The sequence below is a fragment of the Mixophyes fleayi genome, chromosome 2, assembly GCF_038048845.1.
Source record: "Mixophyes fleayi isolate aMixFle1 chromosome 2, aMixFle1.hap1, whole genome shotgun sequence".
Taxonomy (NCBI): domain Eukaryota; kingdom Metazoa; phylum Chordata; class Amphibia; order Anura; family Limnodynastidae; genus Mixophyes; species Mixophyes fleayi.
In genome coordinates this window covers 145,199,017-145,222,762 of record NC_134403.1, presented here as the reverse complement: position 1 = coordinate 145,222,762, position 23,746 = coordinate 145,199,017, and the positions used below count along the sequence as shown (strand labels likewise).

At 39.8% G+C, this 23,746-nt stretch overlaps 1 protein-coding gene across 1 annotated transcript in view; it reads left to right on the top strand.

The window, feature by feature from the left end:
- AFF3 (ALF transcription elongation factor 3) overlaps positions 1-23,746 on the top strand; it is a 317,828-nt gene that overhangs the window by 41,929 nt on the left and 252,153 nt on the right. Inside the window, exon 3 of the mRNA XM_075200161.1 lies at positions 11,392-12,210. Coding sequence (XP_075056262.1) covers positions 11,452-12,210 — 759 coding nt within the window. The 5' untranslated portion in view covers positions 11,392-11,451. The remainder of the gene's footprint in view (positions 1-11,391; positions 12,211-23,746) is intronic.

Below are 23,746 nucleotides of genomic sequence, written 5' to 3'. Positions count from 1 at the left end.
TCCATAACACCTATGCAGTACTATTGTATTAATCGTTGTTGTCTATATGTATAGAGACTTTATTGATAATCTGAGTCTAGTTTCATTATCCAACATTAGTAAAATCAAAAGCCCATAATGAGTGGCTCTGCATGGTGGAGTTAGTACTGCTTTCCCTGTAAAGGACCCTGTATAGCAGACGCTGATATACGTGACTATTATGTTAACATATCTATCCTTTTACGGAATATAGATGATGTTATAAGTAGCCCCCTAACATGAGCACAGTGATTTATAGGCGGAAAAAACTGAAGGTTAGAATGATATTACAAGTTTGACAAGACAGCATTGCACAGAAACGCCTAACGCGCGTTTTGCTAATTGGCTTTATCAAAGGCAAGCCGAAGCAGCCCTTCAGTGTCCTATTTAAAGCGTATAGCCCCGCCTCCAAATGACGTCAGTGTAAGTGACGTTTTGGGGAAACGGGTGGAGTTACTTGATTGGCAGGTATGCATGACAGTGTTCTAATAGCTTTATAATGAACACGCTGTAAATGTACCAACGGTTTGTAGTAACAGAGAATGTATGTTTTTTGAAAGGAAATACCTTCCGAAACAGTTTGATAAGGATACAATAATCTAGATGTGAAGTTATATAGTTGTATGAATAATTTGGAATAACCAAAAATTAAGATTACATGTTGTCACATATAATAAACTGTATATTTATAAACGTTATTTTGGATACAATATTAATATACATTTGGCTGAAAATATGAATCCTGATTTCATTAAGAGAGATACATTGTTGATTATAGGATTATAAAAGGTGTCATTCTTAAAAGGTAAGTATAGATTATTCAAATAATCAAAATAAGTCTCGTGTGTTATAAACATTAATAAAGCAAATTTATTTTCCCTAACAAACTGTACTGTGAGTGAGTTATTATTTTTATTAAGTTAAGAGGGATAAGTAATAATAATCATTATCCCATTATGTGAGAAAATTAGTGAATAATTTAAACATGAGGTGAAAAAGCAACAATTCAAGAAAGATAAATATAAAATAAAAATTGGAAAGTAAAAAGGTGTTGATCAGTGTACATGATGTACATGGTGAGAAATAAGTGAGCTATTTATTTAAATATCAGAATACTTATTTGTGTTAAAACAAAATATTAAATCTGTAGTGTGATATGCAATACTGGTTGTAAAGGTAGTGTGAACAGACAGTGATGATTACCATAACAGTTTGACATCTTATAAAAAAGAAAAAATAATAATAATTAGTGTCACATGTTCTCATCATAATAATAAGAAGTTTATTTTGTACACCTATCATATACAAAGTTCTTATATAGAAAGATTTAGTTTTCTGTTTTGTTTACCAGAAAAAATAGAAATAACTATATGCAAAATATTTATCCAACCAAAATTTAGTTTGATAGGTCATAAAAATACCATATAATTATTGGAATCATTTAAGCCATGTGGGGTTAGGCTATTCATGATGAAGATCTTTTTAGTCTCCCTTTTGAGTAGTTCCCGTTGGAGGTCTCCCCCTCTTAGACCTAGTGTAATTTGTTGACAGAGTGACTACGCGTATAGACGCGGTCTTTATATCATCACATATTACTAATAGGATCATACTCTTATTACTGTAAGGTTTAGACTACAGGTATTTTGACTTATACTATATAGGGTATTTCACCCACAATTAATATTATAGACAGCAACACAGAATAGCAGGTAACACTGCTTATTAACAGTATCCTCAATTCTGGTCACTATTACTCATTTACATTTTTTAATATTTTCGCTAATTTTGTGATTTGTCATTAACCCCTAATAATACATGGGGAACTCCAGTATTTTAATGAATACCAATAAAGTTATGTTTTTTATATATATATGAATTTTTCTCAATTTGATAGTCTACATTCAACAATTTAAACCCTTTGAGTGCCCCTCGATACATATTTTCTCTTTCTCTCTCCCCTTTTGGACATACATGTTATAGTATGTGAGGGTGCACCACAAATCAGTAATAGATTATTTACATAGGTCACATTTGGTTTGACTTTATTAAATATTTTCTGTATGGGTTTACCCAGTGCGGTCTACAATTTTCTAGCTCTATTAACATCTTGCCTACTATCCTGGAATGCTCAGGGGGTTCCCGAATTTTGGGCAGTCTTTTAGGGTGAGTCACGTCATTTAGCCACGCCCCCACAGTGCAGTGTTGTAAATTACAAAAGGGGTCTGGGCTATGTTGATGCATGATTTCGGTGTTGTTGAAGATGGCGGGGGGCGGGCTAAACATGTCATTGTGGTCCCGCCCCCTGCTGCGATTGGCTAAAATTGCCTGAGATTGACAGGGGCGGAGGCTACCGGTGCCCCCTCGACTGACCCCCTCCAGGAAAGCTGCCTGCAAAAGTAAGCAAGTATGTTGTAAATGCTGCCTAAATCACTCAAACATATCTGAGCTCACTGCAGGAATATGATACCAGCAAAAGATCACAACTAGACAGAGAACATTTAACTTCTAATTAATAGATAGTTTATATTACCTATTGGACAATGTGATCTTGTGGAGACTGTGGCAACATTAATCTACCCATTTTCTCATATATGGGACTATTTGTACTAAGATATCATTCAAGATTCTCTCACTCCTGTGTCTTACTACATATAATTCATCTACCCCCTTGGATTGATGGAAAGAGAAGGAATAAAAGGGGAAGCAAGTTGTGTACATCTGCTATATTAGACTTTTATTTACCCTGCCATTTTTTATCACTATTTTTAATTAAGTATATATTATATTTGCTCCATGTTATACATTATATGCTCTTTCCTATACATTTTAGGTGCTGTAGATTATGCTCTACATTGACCCTAATTTTTATGCAGTGTTTGTGTATTTGTGGCTGCATAATGTAGAAGACAATACACTTTTTCTGCTATTGTAATACAATTTTAGAATTCCCAGTGTAGTCTGTCCCCTGCAACTAGTTCATTTTTATTTGTATTCAGCAGTATCTTAGTGGCTATACATTTTTGGCATTTTAATATATATATATATATATATATATATATATATATATATATATATATATATATGTAATATTGTATATGCAGAGATTTCCTTTAGATAACTCCATAAATTTGGAGTTCTAGCCTTACCTGTTTATCCATTTCATTGATTATTCATGGGAAATCAATTGTTTTTCAATTACACTATACTTAATAATTCTACCTCTGCAATATACATTACCCAATAATCCTGCAAAAATGCCTATTGCAGCTTTGTCATCATAAACATATATAACATGGGCGCAGGGGTGGAACAGTGCATCCGCAGGCCTCTTTAGCAATAATTGGGTAGGGGCGTTCTTGTGTCCTGGGTCCCCCACTAGAGCAGAATGGGGGTCCTATTCTGAGCATGTGAGGTCTCCTCAGAAGAGGTCTCCACTTGGCTCTTTTGAAGGCAGAGGTGGGAGAGCTAGACGAGTGGGCGCCGCTCACCTACTGGCCCTGTAGCTGCCAAAACCCCTGCACCTACCTATCGTTACTTCCCTGGCATGGGAACCATGCTGCTGTCAGCATTTTTAAAAACAAAGAGAGTAAAGCAATTGAACGTGTTATGCTGGCGTGTCCTGTCATCAACTTACAGAACTGATGGTAGCGGTCTTCACCTATAACAGCCGTCTTTCCTGTAGAGCTTGATGTGCTCACAGGTACTCGGATGCCCCCAGGACTTAACTCTAATGTAGTGTAAGTTGATGCGCAAGACCACAGCAAACAGGAAGGAGGAGCCAATCTGAAACGTAGCGAGGAGTCCAGAGGCAGGCCTAGGTCAAGGGGTCCGAAGCAGACAGGATGGTCAGGAATAAACAAGGTCAGGGCTGGCGGCAAACAGAATAATCCAGAAAACAGGTCCAAAGGTCAGGGCAATCAGCAATCCAACATAGTCCAAGAAACGAGCCAAGGGTCACAACAAAAAGGTCAATCCAGAGAATAGCAAGGCACACAGTACACGTGAGCAAGTCAGGAACAGGAATCCAGAAGCTATAACCGGCAGGGAGGCTAAGCCCTCCATGCCTTAAATACAGAAATTGACCAATGGTAGTTAGGAGAGGGGAGTGCACTAATGAGCTCCCCATAGTGTGCTTAATTAATTAGCACCTTTTGCACACGTGCCCGACTAGCCCAGATGCCGGGATGCGGCACGGCCATTGTCCTGGAGGTCCTGGAAGTGATGTTCCGGCTGTCACCATGACAGTGTTGATGTCTCTAATAGATATTCAGGTATAGAACATCTAATTACTTTTTAAAAAAAAAGTTCTCCTTACTGGTCAGCAGCGCTATAAATTGTGATATGCTGCAATAACTTTTTGTGGAATTACAAAAAAACTAGGATAAGGAAATACCTGCTGTCTAAGGCTTCGGTGTCTGGTGTCCTCGGCCTGCCTTTATTTTGCAGATATTATCAAGCCACTCAGCTGAGTCAATTGTTGACTTAGAAAATAAGCTAGTTGGTGCCAGCTCCCTGGAGTTTATACCTTGCCCCCCTCCAAAACACATAGACCAGTCTCAGCTTCCTCCATTCCAACAGTGTGATTTTCATTATCATTCTGGGATTCTGTGAATTGAAGTCTCCACCTATCAGGCAAACCCCTCCCTGCTTACCCCAATATGGTACCTCCCTCTCTTTCCTCCAGGACAGGAGGCTGGCATGGTCCTGGAGTGGAGGGCTGCAGGGATCACGCATTTCCATCACATTGTTGGTCCCAACATTGGCCCCAGACCGTTCCCCGATATACATGACAAACACCCTATTCCCAAGAATTATTTTTTTTAAATAATTCCTGCAAATACACCAGTTTGTCCAGACCTCCCTTAAAACCACACCTTAGCGGTAACTTTCTCAGTTTTAACTCACCTGTATTTACAATTACGACTACAAGGCAGCCATTTATCACCTCTATCACACTGTTCCTGCAACGCTGCATCCACCACCTGACACTCATGTATTGGACTGGGAAACTAACTTGGGAACCTCCCTCTGTGTGAAAATGCGGAAAATAATCTACTCATGGGACTCCAAATGCTCCATCGGTGTCGCCATAAGCAAGTGTTTACATACAGTTACGAGCCGCGGCGGTGCCCAGCCGTCGCGACTCGTCTCCTGGTCTCCCCGAAGTCCCGGCCGTCACCTTGATGACCGGGACGTCACTTCCGGCACTGGCCAGACACTTCCTCCGCAGCGCTGCGTCCTGGCAATGAATGAAAGCCAGGCGTGTGCGCAAATTGGCCCCACCAGACTGCGGGCTAATTAATAAAATTATTAATTTTATGCAGGGGGCTGTGTGATTTCAGAGTCAGGCTCTGATTGGCTGCTTGTACTATTTAAGGCAGGGAGGGCTTAGCCTTCCTGCCGGTTATAGCTTCCAGTTCTGTGTTGCACCTTATAGCCTGCTCCTGTACCTTGCTGCTGTGTACCTTTGATTGGATTCTCCCCTGTATGACCTTTTGCCTGTCCCTGGATCTTGAGCCTTTGCCTGTGACCCCAACCCAGCTGTTATCTGACATCGCCTCTGGTTCTCCGCAGCCAGTACCCATCTCCGGACCCTCAGCTGTCTGCGGCCAAGTCTGTCCCCACCACAAGGGGCTCCAGAGAAAGCCAGACTTCTGAGTAGACTCCGCGTTTTGTGGTGCTGACTGCTGGGGTTCCTAACATTATAAGACATTCCGGTGACGAAAACTGGAATGGACGGAAGCGGAACCGGACCGCCTCCATCTCAAGTTCTGGCTGGCCATGTCTTTGGACCAGCACCGCCTTCATGTGAAACAGGTCCTGCTCAAACTCCAGCAGCATCAACTCTTTGCTAAACTTGAGAAATGTGAATTTGAAGTCCGAAAAGTCTCTTTTCTTGGATACATTATCTCTCCAGATGGGTTCCTAATGGATCCTAGCAAACTTCAAGCGATCCTAGAATGGGTACGTCCACATAATCTCAAGGCCATCCAGAGGTTTCTGGGTTTCGCAAATTATTACCGGAGATTTATTCATTCATTCTCTGACCTAGTTGCTCCTATTACCGCCTAACCTGAAAAGGGGCTCATGCCACCAATTGGACCTCCGATGCCATAGTCTCTTTTGAAGCCCTAAAGTCAACGTTTGCCTCAGCTCCAGTCTTGAGACACCCCAATCCTGAATTGCCTTTCGTCATTGAAGTGGATGCCTCTGATGTGGGTGCAGGCGCTGTTCTATCCCAGAAGGATCCTCGAGACCACAAGTTACACCCATGTGCCTACTTCTCACGAAAGTTCTCTTCTGCTGAGATTAATTGATGATGGGCAATCGTGAACTCCTGGCTATTAAGTGGGCATTTGAGGAATGGAGGCACTGGCTAAAAGGAGCTCTCCATGTTATCTCTGTACTTACGGATCACAAAAATCTCCTGTTCATTGAATCTGCTAAACACTTGAATTCCAGGCAAGCACGTTGGGCTTTGTTTTTTACCCGCTTTAACTTCATTATCTCTTACAGACCGGGCTCCAAAATTACCAAAGCGGACACCCTCTCCAGAAGTTTAATTTCTTCTCACACCCCGTCTACAATCCCGCTTCCTATTATTTCTCCAGCTTCCATCCATGCAGGCTTGACCTTGGATCTAGGAGCATCTCTTAACCGGTTCCAAAGAATTGCTCCTCCTGAGACTCCGTCTGGCAAATTTATTTGTACCGGTTCACCTTAGGAAGGCCGTCTTGTCCGAAGCCCATGAAAATAAAAGTGCCGGTCATCCAGGCATCTTTAAAACTATTGAAATTCTCTCACGTTCCGTTTGGTGGCCCACCTTAGCTTCTGATGTCAGAGATTTTGTCCTATCCTGTAAGGACTGTGCCAGGAACAAGTCTTTTAGAAATTGTCCGTCGGATCAACTCATGCCCTTGTTCACTCCAACCAAACCATGGTCCCATATCTCAATGGACTTCATTGTGGATTTACCCAGCTCATCTTGTCACTTTACAATTTGGGTGGTGGTTGACCTTTTTAGCAAAATGGCTCACTTTATTCCTTTGGCAGGGTTACCCAATGCTCAGACCCTAGCATCGTTGTTCATCCACCATGTCTTTCGCCTCCACGGGTTGCCGGAGGATATTGTTTTGGACCGTGGGTCTCAATTCATCGCTCAATTCTGGAGATCCTTCTGCACTCATCTAGGCATCAACATCAGCCTGTCGGCTGCCTGTCATCCACAGTCAAATGGTCAGTCAGACAGAGAGAGTCAATCAGTCTCTGGAACAATTCCTTCGATTATCTGTCTCCAAATTTCATAATAACTGTTCCTCATTGCTCCCATGGGCTAAATTTGCTTACAACAACGCCTCTCATTTTTCCACCCGGTTCTCTCCGTTATTTTGTAATTTTGGATTTCATCCCAGGGACAATTCTCTTTCTACAATCAATTCATCTGGTTCTTCTGGTATACGTCCAATTGCCTCTCGTCTTAGGAATATTTGGAAGGAGGTCCATTCCACCCTGCTTCAAGCTTATGCTCGAGCAAAATTTTATTCTATTCGCCACCGCAAGACCTGTTCTCTTAAAGTGGGAGACAAAGTATGGCTGTCTACCCGCAATATTACAATTAAAGAACCCTGCAAGAAATTGGGACCTAGGTTCATCGGACCCTTCTCTATTATTAAGAAAATCAACCCGGTTGCTTTCAGGCTCAAGCTTCCATCTTCCTTAAGAATCCCTTATACATTCCACTGTTCCCTCTTAAAACCTGTTATCTCATCATCCAAATTTGGAACTCACGAACCATCAAAACCTTGACCAGTCAATGTGCAGGAGTCTCATGAATTTATTGTAGAGAAAATTCTCGATTCAAAAAAAGTCCTGGGTCAAACCCATTTCCTGGTACATTGGAAGGGCTACAGTCCTGACGAGTGCTTGTGGGTTCCTCAGAAACGCCTGCACGCTAACAGACTCCTCAAGGAATTCTTTAAACGGTTCCCGGGAAAACCTGGATGTCGGGGTTACGAGCCGCGGCGGTGCCCAGCCGCAGCGACTCATCTCCTGGTCTCCCTGAAGTCCCGGCCATCACCTTGACGACCGGGACGTCACTTCCGGCCTCCGCAGCGCCGCATCCCGGCAATGAATGAAAGCCGGGTGCGTGTGCAAATTGGCCCCACCAGCCTGCGGGCTAATTAATGAAATGATTTATATTATGCAGGGGGCTGTGTGATTTCAGAGTCAGGCTCTGATTGGTTGCTTGTACTATTTAAGGCAGGGAGGGCTTAGCCTCCCTGCCGGTTATAGCTTCCAGTTCTGTGTTGCACCTTATAGCCTGCTCCTGTACCGTGCTGCTGTGTACCTTTGATTGGATTCTACAGGTATGACCTTTTGCCTGTCCCTGGATCTTGAGCCTTTGCCTGTGACCTTGACCTATTTGCCTGTCTTTGGATTGTGAACCTTGCCTGTGACCTTGACCTATTTGCCTGTCCCCGGATCTGAACCTTTTCCTGTGACCCCGACATCGCCTCTGGTTCTCTGCAGCCAGTACCCATCTCCCGACCCTCAGCTGTCTGCGGCCAAGTCTGTCCCCACCACTAGGGGCTCCAGTGAAAGCCAGACTTCTGAGTAGACTCCGGGTTTTGTGGTGCTGACTGATGAGGTTCCTAACACATACGTTCTTCCCTGGCTCTTCCGATTTGTGCTAGAGGGAGTGCGGCCAGCAGGGCAACTAAAAGCACATTTGGTAGTCCTGTCTGATTATCACTCCCTCCTGGACCAAATTAACAACTCTCATGTTAGCCAGCAGCCGCTGGCCGCGACTCTCTCTCTGTCCGCATCTCGTGTACAGGCTGTCGTCACTTCTGTCCATGAGTAGTCATCATTGAACCTGATTGCCACCCCTGTAGTTCCCCTCTCCTCATTGGTCTTCTTATCTTTATAAGGCAGGGAGGGCTTAGCCTCCCTGCCGGTTATAGCATTCAGTTCCTGGCTACTGTCCTGCTCCTGTCTTATTGTGTTTTTCCCTGGATTGCTTTCTGTTTTTCACCTTTGGCTTGTTTCCTGAACTTCGGGTATTTGCTTGTGGCCCTGATCTTTGCTTGTGACTCGGATACTCCCGTTTGCTGCCGGCCCTGATCTTTGCCTGAACCTGACCCCACTGGCTTCTCTTGTCCATAGAACCTGGCTTGTTCCTGACCATCGTTACTTTCTGTCATCACCTCCTATTTCCGTGCTGCGGCGTTAATCATAAGCTTTCACTACGTTGAGTTTAAGACCTGGGGGCATCTGAGTACCTGTGAGCATATCTAACTCTACGGGAAAGATGGCTGCTGTAGGTGAAGACCTCTGCTATAGTTCTGCAAGCTTATGGTAATTGTTGGTAGACGTAACATCTCATTCCAGATATTACTGGACTCAACCTTTGTTTGTCCATTACAATTTTATTCTCTGTGCACTCATCCCCTACATTGACAGGTCCCTTGACAAACTAATTTTACACATCTCCTGCGCTGCCTAATTTCAAATAGCTTGGAATTTGGAAAAATCATAACTCCCCCTTGCCACTAAGAAGTTATAAACCACATATGGTTTATTTCCAAAATGGAATACATTATCAGCCTCCAGAATAATATGGTCTCCTCCTTTCACAAAATTTGTGACCCGTGGTATGCTTATCCTGATGCCTCACTCTCAGGAACCTTCTGAATCTGCCATACTACCATAATCCCTATCCCTCACCCCCCTGACACCAGCTCTTGGACCTCTCCACCTTACTTCCCCATAAACTGGTACTATACTGTTGCTTTAGACATGTACATACCTTTTTCTATTTCCTATGTCACTCAGACACTTCGTTTTTATTGTTAGGCTGTAATTCTGTTGTTTGCCAATGTGACTAATCATTTTGTCTAACTGCTCGTCTTGTTTATTGTACTGCTTGTCCACATAGAGTGACGTTAAATGGTGATATACTGAAGGCAATGCAAGGCTGAAGAGAAAGAGCAAACATTGTAACCCCCAAAATGTAAAAACACCTCTCACAGCTGCAAACATTAGCCAGTCTGCTGTCAGACTGGCAGAACAGAACACCTGAAATGAGCCAACCCTTCTCTCTCCATTTACACCCAAGGGACCCTTACCAGTTTTTCTTGAAACTGAACACACTCTTAGGGAATTTCCTTCCCACACAAAGCAATCTCCCTGGGATTTAAAAGCTTGTAAGACAGACAGCTTGGAACATGTATACCCGCCATTTGCCACTTTCCCAGTGCTTCTGTCCCACAATATACAAACAGAGCAGTGAGTTTATATTCATATGCCACAAATATTTGAGCTATATTAGACAAAAAAAGAGATTTTTTTTTTAAATAATGCTTTTATATGTTTGATTGTATGAATAATGTCCTGTAGATGTATGTTATCCCATATAACTTATATTTTTCGTTTGATTCGATAAATGTGTAAAAAGTTTGTTTAAAAAAAATACATAATATTTTCAAGGTGGCCACATAGGTCAGTAATAAGTCCACTTAAATGTCTGTGGACAAATGAGCATTCAGACTGAAGCTCTACTTTTCGTAATATCCAGAATTCAAAGAAGGCTTTCATGGTGGTGTCACAAGATGCACATAATTGGTAAATTGGTACTGTGGTTGTTATGGTCAGTGAACATATTTATTTAAATTAACTACATTTTTCACATTTTACATTACTGTGATAAATGAATTAGTATGTAGTAACAGTGGCCAAGGGAATGGGGGTAGTAAAATGCTGGAGGGTTTTATCCTGTGGGGGCATTAGTTAAGGGCAGGTGTCCATAGTAAGTACCACAATGATGAGTCAAGATATTAAAGCTGCACCGCCACCTATGTAAAAGATTTTACTAACATGCGCCTTTCCCTAGCTGGAGCGCCGGAAGGCTGCTACATGTCGCTGCTTAAATTGCAGTGGAGGGAGGTGTGACCGGGAGGACTAATCAAGAGATTGCAGCTTTTGATTGGTCCACTCGCTTATACCGCATCCGACCTCACACAGTTTTTGGCAGGTGCTGTAAGAGGAAGCCCCAGGAAAACCGGCTGAGATCAGGAATCATCCTATATTTTTAATGTTAGTGCCTTCCAGTTGCACTTTGGTGTAAAAGCAAATTTCTGCGTGACATTTACATTTTTGCACAGTGCGCTTATTCCTTACTCCTTGCAAATCTAGGTGCACTTCAATTTTGCGGAGTAGTTGTGCAATGGGGTAAAGGCAAGACATTTTGCACTGCACATTCAGTCTGATAAAAATACGACTTGCTCTGGTAGTCTGAAATTGTAGGAATACAATGAAATCTCTCTTAAAAACTTAAGGTCTTAGTTTTATATCCTTTTTTTTTTTACTTTTCAGACTAGCAAAGGAGATGAGCTTTCAACTCGTATCCAAAGTACACTTGGAAACTATGATGAGATGAAGGACCTGTTGACTGAGAGATCCAACCAAAGTCATCTAGTTGGCATTCCAAAATCAGAAGCAGTAAACACAGCTGTTGGGAAAACAGAAGAACATTTCCATCAGAACACCATAGAAAGCCATTACTCCATTTGTCACACCGTACAGACGGGTATCACACCTGGAACTAAATCTCTAAAGCTGAACAGCAGAACCACAATGAACTGGCATGAAGCTGGAAATACCTCTTTGGGGCAAAACATAGTAGGAAAAACTGACCAAAGAATAATTGGTTCCCCCACTAGTGACTTTAAATGTGAACCCCAAAAACATATTACAGAGAAAAATAAAAAGTATTCGTTAAGCCCAACATCATCCACAACTTCTTCCTCTAACGACCATCATCTTAGTGTTTTAACTTGTACATTGGAGAAACCTCTCAATATGCAGATGACACAGTCAAAGTTAAATTGTAATCTAGAATTCGATCTTTCCATCAAAGAGAAAACCTGCAACAAAAATAGCAATAGTTCTCATTCCATGCAGAACTTTCCTTCATCCATCAGCTCCAAGCTGAATCCTGTCCAGCAAAAGCCAACAGCATATGTACGTCCAATGGATGGTCAAGACCAGACCCCAAACGAGTCACCAAAACTAAAACTATCAACTGAGTTTAACATGCTATTCCCCTTATATAGAGGACTATCTAATAAAGTGGACTCAGACAGGTTACTGAGTGACAAAACAGAAACACCTGTAGACCTATCTGAAGGAGAGGTAAGTGTAACTTACGTGTCTTTTTATGAGCTTTTTAATTACAATTATTGTATGTTACTTCAGGTCCCTATTTGTTAATCAGCATTTCCATTTACTATATTGCTCATTGTCACATTTTTGTCACACAAGTTGTTTATGAATTGAATGAATGTCTCTTAAATTCCAGATAAATAATGCAATTTGTTGTCATTAGAAGTTGTAGGGTAATAACAATATTGCAAATATTTTTGGGGAATTTCTGTCCGTAATTATTACAGTGCTTAGAGTTTATTCCCTGGCTTTATATGGTGCATCTCCTATCAATCAACATCCCATTAATATGTAGTTGTGTTATGTCAATCTATTACTTTTCATGCAGTTACATATAAAAAAAAAAAATAGAAGATAATCTCAAAGCTCAAAGCTTGGTTGCTATGTGAGTTCATTCCATTTACGGAAAGACCACATTAAAGTAAGTGTTTTAATAAAATATCTTCATTGATAAATTGATAAATTATGTTTTTTTTGAAAGGGAGGTTTATTTTAGAAACCTCCCTCACCAACATCTGAGTGTTTTATTATGTCGTACTTGAATAGAAGTAGTTTCCACCTCTAGTTATGGTTCCTTGTCTCCAAACACCTGAGTGGCTGCATCAACAGAAGTGTGTAAGCCAACAACAAGCTGGTGGTGGCAGCTACTGTCTGACATTTTCCCACTCACAATTTTCTAAAAGCTAGCACCACAGAACTTTTGACATCACCACAGGTGCCCACTGTTTAGAGAATGTTAAGAACAGGAGTTTTGTAATAAAGACAGAAACTGATTGGACATTCCATTCACTACATACCACACGATTCTAACAATAAAAACGGTTCCACGGGATGGAATCTTTTTGAATTTTGTATGCAATCGGCACTGTGAGTGATATCGAGAATTCTAGAGTCCTTAGATGGTAGGGGTGCAGGTTGGCAAATAGCCACTAAGGAACTCATCTAGAGTGTGCAATAATAATAATAAAAAACCACAATAAGGAGCGCCAGTCATCTTGGTTATGTGAAATAAAAATTAAAAATGAAACAGATATGGCAGAATACACTCAAATTCCTGATAATTATTAAACAATCATTTATTTAACATAAAATCAATAAAATATATTATGTATATAACTATTGTAATTATCTACAAACGTATTTAACATTGATATCACATATAAAATATGTACACAAATATATATGATGATGGGGTTGTCCAAGATGGTTAGAACAATAATTACCAAATTATCTAGTCTAATATTAAAATCATATATATATAAAGTCCTATCAGGACATTGTTAGTAATTCAAACAGTACCTGGAGGGTTCGAGTGGTCAAGTCGCCCTCCTCCCATACTAAATCACTCGTTATGTGATGATTGTATGATATTCACATGTCTGGAAATTCAAACATGCAGGCGGAAGTGTCCAAACTGTAATTATAACTCCTTAAAACAAGCCAATAGTTGGAAATAGAATGACATACAGTACTTGCCAGGACCAATCACAGTCACCTGTGTATTGTTGCACATTAGGAAACTGATGGTTTATGAAGATTTCCTTGGCACACACTGGACAGCTAACTTCAGGACTGAGCGTCTCTCCATGCAAACAGATAGCCGGATAAAATAGATGTCTCTCACACCAGATCTCCCAGTTAACATATCCTTTTTATTTGCGGGTGGTCAGGTGTAATTATTGGATGAAGATGATGGCGAACACCTGAACTAGTGCACCACTTGTAATTAGAGGTTTGGGAATGTTTCAAAGATGCTTATTGAGACTCTAGTAGTTGTTCGGCCATTTATTAGGATTAATCGAGCGTGTTGTAGTTGGTCAGATATTGTAAGAGTGTGTACGCTTCCATGACCATGTTTTATCATACCAAAGCACGTCATATATGTTGATTGGGTTTTTCTAAACTTCCTAAATATCACAGTCAACGATGGAACGATGTCAGGCAAAAGTGAAAGTGTGTACGCACTCACGACCAACAGTGTAGGTAGAGTGTGTACAAAGACACAATCTTTTCAGCAGATGGTTGTGAGAGATGAAGAGCACAGATCTGAAGGTAAATTGTGTAGGTGTGTCCGCATGAATCTGGATGAACAGCGACACTTTCAGTCATTGGTGAAATCGTTACAGAATTTGCATCTGAAGTAAGATTGCATAGGTGTGTACCCAGCTTTACGCGTACACTTCCTTTCCACTCTAAATCAGGCCCATAATCACAACTCATGGAATATCTGAATTCTAGTATCCACTGGGTGCCTGCTTATTTCACAGGTTTTTTTTTTCACCTTGGAAAGCAAGAAGTGTTTTATAGGATGACTACCACCCTTCTTGACAAAAAGGGAGTGAATTTATATTTTTTGGAGATTATTTGGATTACTGGTGTTAAAGCAATTATTACCTTAATTATTATTTCACTTTTTTTTATTATATATCAATGTCTATTTAACCTGTAAACCTGGTTATTAAGCATTAAGTATTGATCTTAGTTTAAATTCAAAGTGATAAATCAGTGAAGCAGATTAGGGTTAGGAGTTTACAGTAAATTGCCCCTGTTAACTTTGTGTTTAATGTTTATTAAACACAAAGATAACTGATGTTTATATCTATATATTAAATATGCATTCTGAAACTATGCCTGATTTATAATACAAATTATAATATTATATATATATATATATATATATATATATATATATATATATATATATATATATATATATAAACAGGGCCGGATTAACCATAGGGCTAACTGGGCTACAGCCCAGGGGCCTATGGCATCCAGGGGGCCCTTGAAAGTGCTCAGCAGCAGTATTGATCGGTCGGGGGCGCCCCCGGCGCGATCAATGCTACAGAGCACTTTCACTGCGGTCCTTCCCCGGCGAGCTGTAGTCTCCTTACTGAGGAGATCTTGTGAGTCTCACTCTCACGAGATCTCCTCAGTAAAGAGCGTACGGCTCGCCGGAGAAGGAGGTAAGTGCTGGGGTGGGCAGCTAGGATCACAGGGGGGGGGGGCCCTCATGGGGAAATGGAGGCCCCCTTAGCCCATGGGCCTCCATTCCCTTAATCCGGCACTGTATTTAAACGCCTGTAAATAATAGCTGTATATAAACAGTTCTGACATCATCACTTATAATTGGTCAGTTCTGATGTTCAGTGTTCATTAGGAAAACATGTGCATTACAAGGGGTAACACCTCCTTCTGTAATCTATTACAGATATTATTATAATATACCTTATGCCTTTATATAGTCATGATTGATATGGCAAACCACCATATATCGCCCAACTTCAGCCACTCAATACATAACCAACTTAATTGACGGTTTTCCAGTATTTGTTTCTTCAAAATTCATGTTCTTTCTTTTTTAATTTATATGTAAATGTTAATTTTCTCTATGGATGTTTATTTGTTTCATCAGTTAATCTACCTGAATATAACATTGCTCTGAAGGTGTTGCACTTCCATTCATTTCTATAAGGTGTTATCAGAACCCTAATTCATTACATATTTAATTAACTCAGTTGGAAAATGTGATATTTAAATAACACTTGTTTTATTTGCTTGACATGAAAATGACTAACTGAAGGTATTGCAACCCCAGCTCTGAAGCACCACAGAGAAACAATTTAGCTTAAAGGAAAAAATAACATTGGAGATCTTATTCCCTGTCACTCTTGGTTACCTTTCTATGAAAACTGATAACTTTCAAATTAAAACCGGCACCAGCCTGTCTGGAGAAAATGCATCCAAAGTGTATTTTGTATAATGCATTACATTTTCATGTGACCCAGTATTGTAAATTACATTACAGATTGTCCACTCTTCCATTTAGTCCAGTCTGACAGGTAGTTTCATTAACACATTGACTCATTTTAGACTTGAACTGATCAATGTGAGTTATAACATTAGTTAAAATACATTTTAAAATTCAGAGTGGACCAGTAAGTCACTTCCAGACAAGTAATGCATCCACTGCAGGTCCAGAGCCATCACAACGTAGTTCCAGGCCTGCCAAGGGTGCTTCCCCAAACTGCTACAGGAGACAAAAGCCAAGTGTAGTATTCTGTGCCTCTACCGCCCTCCCCACACCTACTACCGCTTCAGTCTACATAGTGCAGGCTCTCTTGTTCTTCTTTGCACATCAGGGACCACAGCTGCTGATGTTAGCAGACGTCAGATTTACAAGGGCGGCTAAGTGCATGTTTCCACAGGTGAACCAGCAATAATCGCTAGCAGTAAGGAGGGTCCTCAACGTGTGAGAGGAAGTTGTTCATTCAGTTTATAGGTAGCAAAAGGTGCACCAACTATTGTGCTGGCTGCTATGTCAATATATATTCAATATGTCTTCAATTGTTCCACTCAGTATGGAAAAGCATTCAATAACTGAACGTATACTGAGCTGGTAAATGTTAAAATTGATTTCCATCTTGAACATACTTATTACAGTAATAGATATACAATAACAATTGCAAATAGTTGTAATTAAACATTCACTACTATTTTGCAGCTATTCCATTCTGTTGCATGTAATATGCTATGGTAACTTACAAATGCAGAATATTTTGGAGAGACAGTGCTTATGCTATTTCTTCTTCTTTTATGACAGCAAGTGCCTAGTTTTGCATCATTTTACCTGTTTTTACACAGTCACCCATCTGTCAAGATGATACCCTTTGCGGGGAGCAAAACTGTGTTCCTTATGCAATACAGTCATGGCCAAAAGTTTTGAGAATGACACAAATATTATTTTTCACAAAGGCTGCTGCCTCAGTTTTTATAATGGCAATTTGCATATACTCCAGAATGTCATGAAGAGTGATCAGATAAATTGCAATTAATTTAAAGTCCCTCTTTGCTATGACAATGAACTTTATCCCAAAAACATTTACACTGCATTTCAGCCCTGCCACAAAAGGACCAGCTAACATCAAGTCAGTGATTCTTAACATAGGTCAGAGTGTTGATGAGGACAAGGCTGGAGATCACTCTGTCATACTGATTGAGTTAGAATAACAGACTGGAAGCTTTAAAAAAAGGGTGGTGCTTGAAATCATTGTTCTTCCTCTGTTAACCATGGTTACCTGCAAGGAAACACGTGCAGTCATCATTGCATTGCACAAAAAGGGCTTCACAGGCAAGGATATTGCTGCTAGTAAAATTGCACCTAAATCAACCATATATCGAATAATCAAGAACTTCAAGGAGAGAGGTTCAATAGTTGTGAAGAAGGCTTTAGGGCACGCAAGAACATCCAGCAAGCGCCAGGACCGTCTCCTAAAGTTGATTCAGCTGCCAAATCGGGCACCACAAATGCTGAGCTTGCTCAGGAATGGCAGCAGGCAGGTGTGATTGACAGCATGCCAGGGCGAATTGCAGAGGTCTTAAAAAAGGAGGGTTAACACTGCAAATTTTGACTCTTTTCATAAACGTAATGTAGTTGTCAATAGAAGCCTTTGACACTTGTGAAATGCTTGTAATTTTGCTTCAGTATACCATAGCAACATCTGAAAAACAGGTCTACAAACATTGAAGCAGCAAACTTTGTGAAAACCAATACTTGTGTCATTCTCAAACCTTTTGGCCATGAATGTATTTAGGATGAAAGTGTACCATGCTGAATGTAGGGTGACTGCAACAATGCTACTGATTCTCTGGCGAAATGCAAAAACAGATTTGTGATTAGATATTCTAGTGAACTTCATGAGGTATAATAACCAATTTTAGAGGTGTTCCTAGTTTACTGGGCATTCATAAAGTGATGCATTTAGACATAGGAGCAAAGTTATATAAAGGGTGCAAATTTCCACATGGGCAATCCATATTGTGATGCAATTGACACCTTCTACCTGGATTCCCAAATTCTTTTTGTCCTCTGATGGGGAGATTTGGTGCTGGATATTTCATTCAGTGGTCACCTTTTCAACTATAATGGCACATTTTATATAGTTTGAGGTATTTTACTGTTACATAGTTTCCAAATGTCCCTATTTTGAGGGACATTCCCATTATTTAGAGGTTTGCCTCTGGAAATATCTGTCCCTGGAAATGTCTATGTTAGATATGCTTCAATTAGTCATGTATTGTTTCTCAAACCAGATCCAACAAATAGGTGCAAAAATTCAAAAATACCCTGGACTTTCTTAAATTTGTGACGAATAAAAAAATTTGCTAAATTCGAGGAAATCAAACAGATTTAACAAAGTTCGAATGTTTGAGCCAATTTGCACAAAAATTGAAACATAATAATTTTTTTAATGCTGAACCTCGAACACAAGCTTGGAATTTAAAACATTTGTAGTGTTTCGCAGTTTGAATTAATAAAATGTTTAAATACTTTTTGGTTATTTAAAAAATATTTTTAAAATAGTGTTTAAAAATAGAAAATGGAAAAACAGAAATTTTCACGCAAATGGCAAACATCAAGTGCTAATGTCAAAACTGGAATACTAACTGCAAACCTCTTATTATGAATTGGAACAGCGATCTTCAAATGTGAAACAGCGAACGTACCCCATACAGTATATATTTCGAGGCACACTTAAAATGGGGATGATTTGGCGAGTATACCGTGAAGATGTTTGTGCCCATCAAACCAGTGAAATCTGATAAAAATTTTAACTGATTTGAAAATTTCGAGCATGTCTAGTCCCGGTCTTTCAATAATGGCCATATGCACAGTAAAAACAAAATATCTGCCTCTCATTTGAAATTATTATTATTATTATTTTCGGAGCTTCATAAATTGATAGTTATTAAACATAATACTATATTGTATGTGAAATAAAAAAAAAAACATGTTGTAATTAAATTCAGTAAACATAATATAATGAAAATTGTAGTGCTTCAAGGTCCACCGAGACCATATCTTGCTTGATGTGCTGAGAAGTGACGGCTCAGCAGTTAGGCGTCCCTGGAAACTATTTTAAAATATTGGCAACTATGTTTACATGACTTAATTAAGAAATAAATGAGCCTCTAACGTGCATTATTTTAGCAGGAAACAAATGGAAAAGTTGCAATTAATCAAGACGGTGGTCCATAAGTGACTACGTTTTTATTTTGGTTAACATACCTATCATACTCAAAGTATTTGAGTGGACAGACAGAAAAAAACAGAATGGGAGTTTGCATACAGCTTACAGATAGGTACATGGCTACAAAAAATGACCTGTGCCTTCACATTTGTTCATGCTTATACTACATATTGTTGTATGGTGTCATCACCTTATGACTCATCATGATTAAGAGTCACTAATTGACTTGTTTATCCATTGCAGAGCTGGGAATAAAGAATTCTGTATAATGTAATTTTATCATTGAATGCTTTCTGAAGGGCTCTTCCATAGAAATAATTTTAAAAAAGATTATGACAGGCATTAATGCTGGATTTGGACTCCTGCTCATGCCACCATAAATGGACATTTGCTATCAGTGAGCAGGTGATTGATTCGGTTCCTGTGTTCCCGTTTGCTGAACACAGCGCTCAATAAGTCTGGGATTCTCTTAGGTTAGTGATTCCTTTGATAGTCCAGGCATGATCCAGATTGTAACTCTGCTAATACCAACAGACCAAGTGTAAACTTGATCTTACAGCAGATCACATGGAAGCAGGGCCGTAACTAGGGCTGTGCGATTGAAGTGACTGCCCAGGGCACAACACTGCAGTGGGGCACAGTTTATGAATATTTTAGGTTCATTTGGTTAAAACCGAGTGCTAGTGGGAGCTGTATTTTTGTTTCTCGCCCCAGGCACTGCAATTTTTAAAATTAATAATGAAGTTACTGCTCTGCATGCAAGCTACTATAAAATGCAGATAACACCTGATTCAGTAGTATTAGTGTACAGATCCATTAGACCTTCCCCTCACTATAATGGGCCTCTAAAATTGAAACTTAAACAAAGAAAAGGAAAACATTAAAAGTAATAAACATGTATTAAAAAAAAACATAGAAAATGAAATAAATTATTTTGTTCGCCAACAAACAGCCCTAGATTTATACTGTTCTGTAATTTTGTTTAATTCAATTTTTTGGGCTCCCAATTATATGCAGGTATATGTCATGTTATTGCAATGTTTGTATTAATTCTCACCTTTTGACAAACAGTAAGATCTCTGTGATTAACATTGATTAACACTGCAGCAGAGTTCTCTCTATTGACAGGGAGCTGTGATTGACAGCCCCTGCAATTAAGGAAAGTTATAACCACACAGAATACAAGGTGAATGTATCTGTATATCAAAGCCACAGCTGTGATGAAACGCGTCAGGTTTTGGTTATCTTCTGCAGGATGTCGATTTTACATTGTCTGGAAGTTTTGTTACTACAACATCCACTATTGTGTTTGGCAGACGGAGTGGCACAACTTTACTCTTTACATCAGGGGATGAGGCCTTCTTAGAGAGCTCAGCTTTAATCTGCCACAGCCTAGTATAAGTTCTCCTTCACAGACACAGTCCCGGATGGTGAGACAGAGCTTTGATTTTTACATCAGGGGATAAGATGTTCCTAGAGAGCCTACTGTCAATCTCCTGCAGCCAAGTTTTACTTCTCCCCCACAGACACAACAGCGATGAGTGAGGTGAGCTGGCCACTTGCCTCCTCTGTTTATCCACTATAGCATCTTTCATTTCTTCCGCTACTTTATTGTATAATATATAAAAGAAAGCAACATCTCATGCACAAAAAATATATAAAGTCCTCAAAGGATAAGAGGCAATTTCACTCCTACCAGAGCATAATGATGTAAAAGAAATGAATAATATGGCCCCTAGGTAAATAAGATAATAATATTGCCCCCGTTAGTTTTATATTTAAATAATATGGCTGCTGTTACTTATATTATTAAATAATATAGCCCTATTACTTATATAATTAAAGAATATAGGGGGCCCCTGTTAGTTTCATAAATAAACTAACCATGTACTGTTACAGAAAGTGTGGGTTTTTCTTTAATTTCCTCCTTTTCATTTACCAGAGAAACTGCTATTTATCTGGTGGTTTACAAACCGCACATTCTTAAAGTGCATGGTTTGTACACGTCATTGAAAAAAATCGGGATAGTGATATCAAAATGTGTGGTTTGAAAACATGCTACTTTCTGAGCAATTTGGCTTTTAGAAAATCTCACATTTTCCAAAGCTCACATAAAATTGCCAAAAAACTTGCAAATCCGTACTTTGGTTCATTTCCCCCTAAGTGTTAAGAATATTATCTGGCATTTCCACCACAAGCCATCTACTTTGCAAATTGCTCTTGCCCTTAACCAAAATGGCAAGTATTACCTCAGATTAATCCAATTTGGGCCTATAATAGGACTTCCTGAATAAGTCTTTGCTTGTGTATCTTGTTTATTCATCTCCTGTTATCTGAACCTGTTCCTATTGGATTCCCAACCAGCCTGTCAGAAGATACTGAGCAAGGCCTCCTTATTTTCAATGTGCAATAAAACACAATGTGGATAATGACTATCAGCAGCATTATCTGGCTGCCTCTGATTAGTTGAATGCGTATTGACTCTTTCAGCTGATGATACTTAATTCATTAGCATCCTGGCTATATTAGATGAAGTTGCTTTTGTCTATTCGCATTACTTATCTGACTTAATTGACATAATTGACATTGGCTTACTACAGGAAAAAATATTTCCCTTTTGATTCTTAAAGGGGAACACAACAGATGTTTGAATTTAATTTAATTGGTACTTTCTGTTTGTTCGTAAATTACATTTTATATGCAACATGTGACCTTATACTAATAATTGAAAGACAATATTCTCTCTTGTGTATATGACACCTCACTGCACTATTATACTGTGTACAAATTGGATGATATAGATATACTATGGTACCTCAACATCATAAATTTCTCCTTACTCCACTATGGGGGTAAAGAGAAATCCGCATTGTTACATCGCCGCAGAGTGCCTACCGACTTGGAGGCACTCCATGGCTAATCGAATATGCCCCAATATGTGTAAACACACTCATGAAAACAAATGCATGACTGTCACGCAGGATGAATGGGGTTCCCATGTTTTGTCTGACATGCCAGCTCTATTACCCTTTTACACCTATTCTTAGTATTCATGCACATCCAGGCTTGGTACAGATTTCCAGTGTCTCTAGCAAGAACTATATTCTATTTGGCTATCAGTTTACCACCATCTGGTACGGGTAAAACCTACCTTTGGAGTTGTATTTGCATTCTTAATTCTTGTAATGCACTATGTTGGCGCCCCCTGTCTTTTTGTGTTCCATTTACTAGGTCTGACACTTGCAGACAGGTGTTGAATGACCGGGGAGCTGCCTATTACATATAAGTATTATCTTTATTTTATCACACTACTTAATTAAGCGCTCTGGGCTTAAAGATTTTTTTGATATATATATATATATATATATATATATATATATATATATATATATATATATACATACACAGCACAGATAAGGATTTATTACCAAAATTACCGATCAGCCAGAACATTAAAACCACAGTCAAGTGAAGTGTGAAGTTAATAACATTGGTTGTCTCATTACAGTGGCACCTGTCAAAGGGTGGGCTTTATGAGCAGGCAAGTGAACAGACATTTCTTGAAGTTGATGCATTAGAAGCAAGAGAAATGCTCACACGCACCCGGCCGTCCACATGGTCCACTTCTGGTGCTCATGTGCCCACTGTAGGCACTTTTGGTGCTCGACAGGGGTCAGCATGGCACTCTGACCAGTCTGCAGCTACACTGCAAGCTGTGATGCACTGTGTCTTCTGACACCTTTCTAACATAGCCAACATTATCTTAACAGTAGCTCTTCTGTGGGATTGAACCAGATGGGCTAGCCTTTGCTCGCCACGCACATCAATGAGCCCCGGGTTATTACTTGTCCTTCATGGACCACTTTTGGTAGATACTAACCACTGCATACCGGGAACACTCCACCTGCTGTTTTGGAGATACTCTGACTCAGTCGCCTAGCCATCACAATTTGGCTTTTGTCAGAGTCGCTCAGATCTTTAAATTTGCCCATTTTTCCCTGCATCCAACACATCAACTTCAAGAACAGACTGTTAACTTGCTACCTAATATATCGCACCCCTGGACAGGTTTCATTGTAATGAGTTAATCAATCTTATTTATCTTTAATGTTGTGGCCAATTGATGTATGTTAAGCTGACCAACTGACATCAAGGTCTTCCCCTTCTGGGCATGTCTACACTAAATAGAAATACACATCTTTCAAAGGCAAGCCCTACTGCACAAATATTGTGGGGTAGGGCACAGTGATCCTTGCCTAATCCCTCTACGTGTTTCATCTAGGAGAATTTGTCAGGATAGGTGGATCTAGCATGAGATAACACACTTCTCATAGGGTAGCTTGATTGAACTATCAGGTCTACATGCGTTCCACTTAACACATTATATGAACTTATAGTCACTGATCATAAACCCATTAAACAGTGCACATTATTAGACCTTTTATAAACACAGAGGACCTTTTGAATGCAGCTGA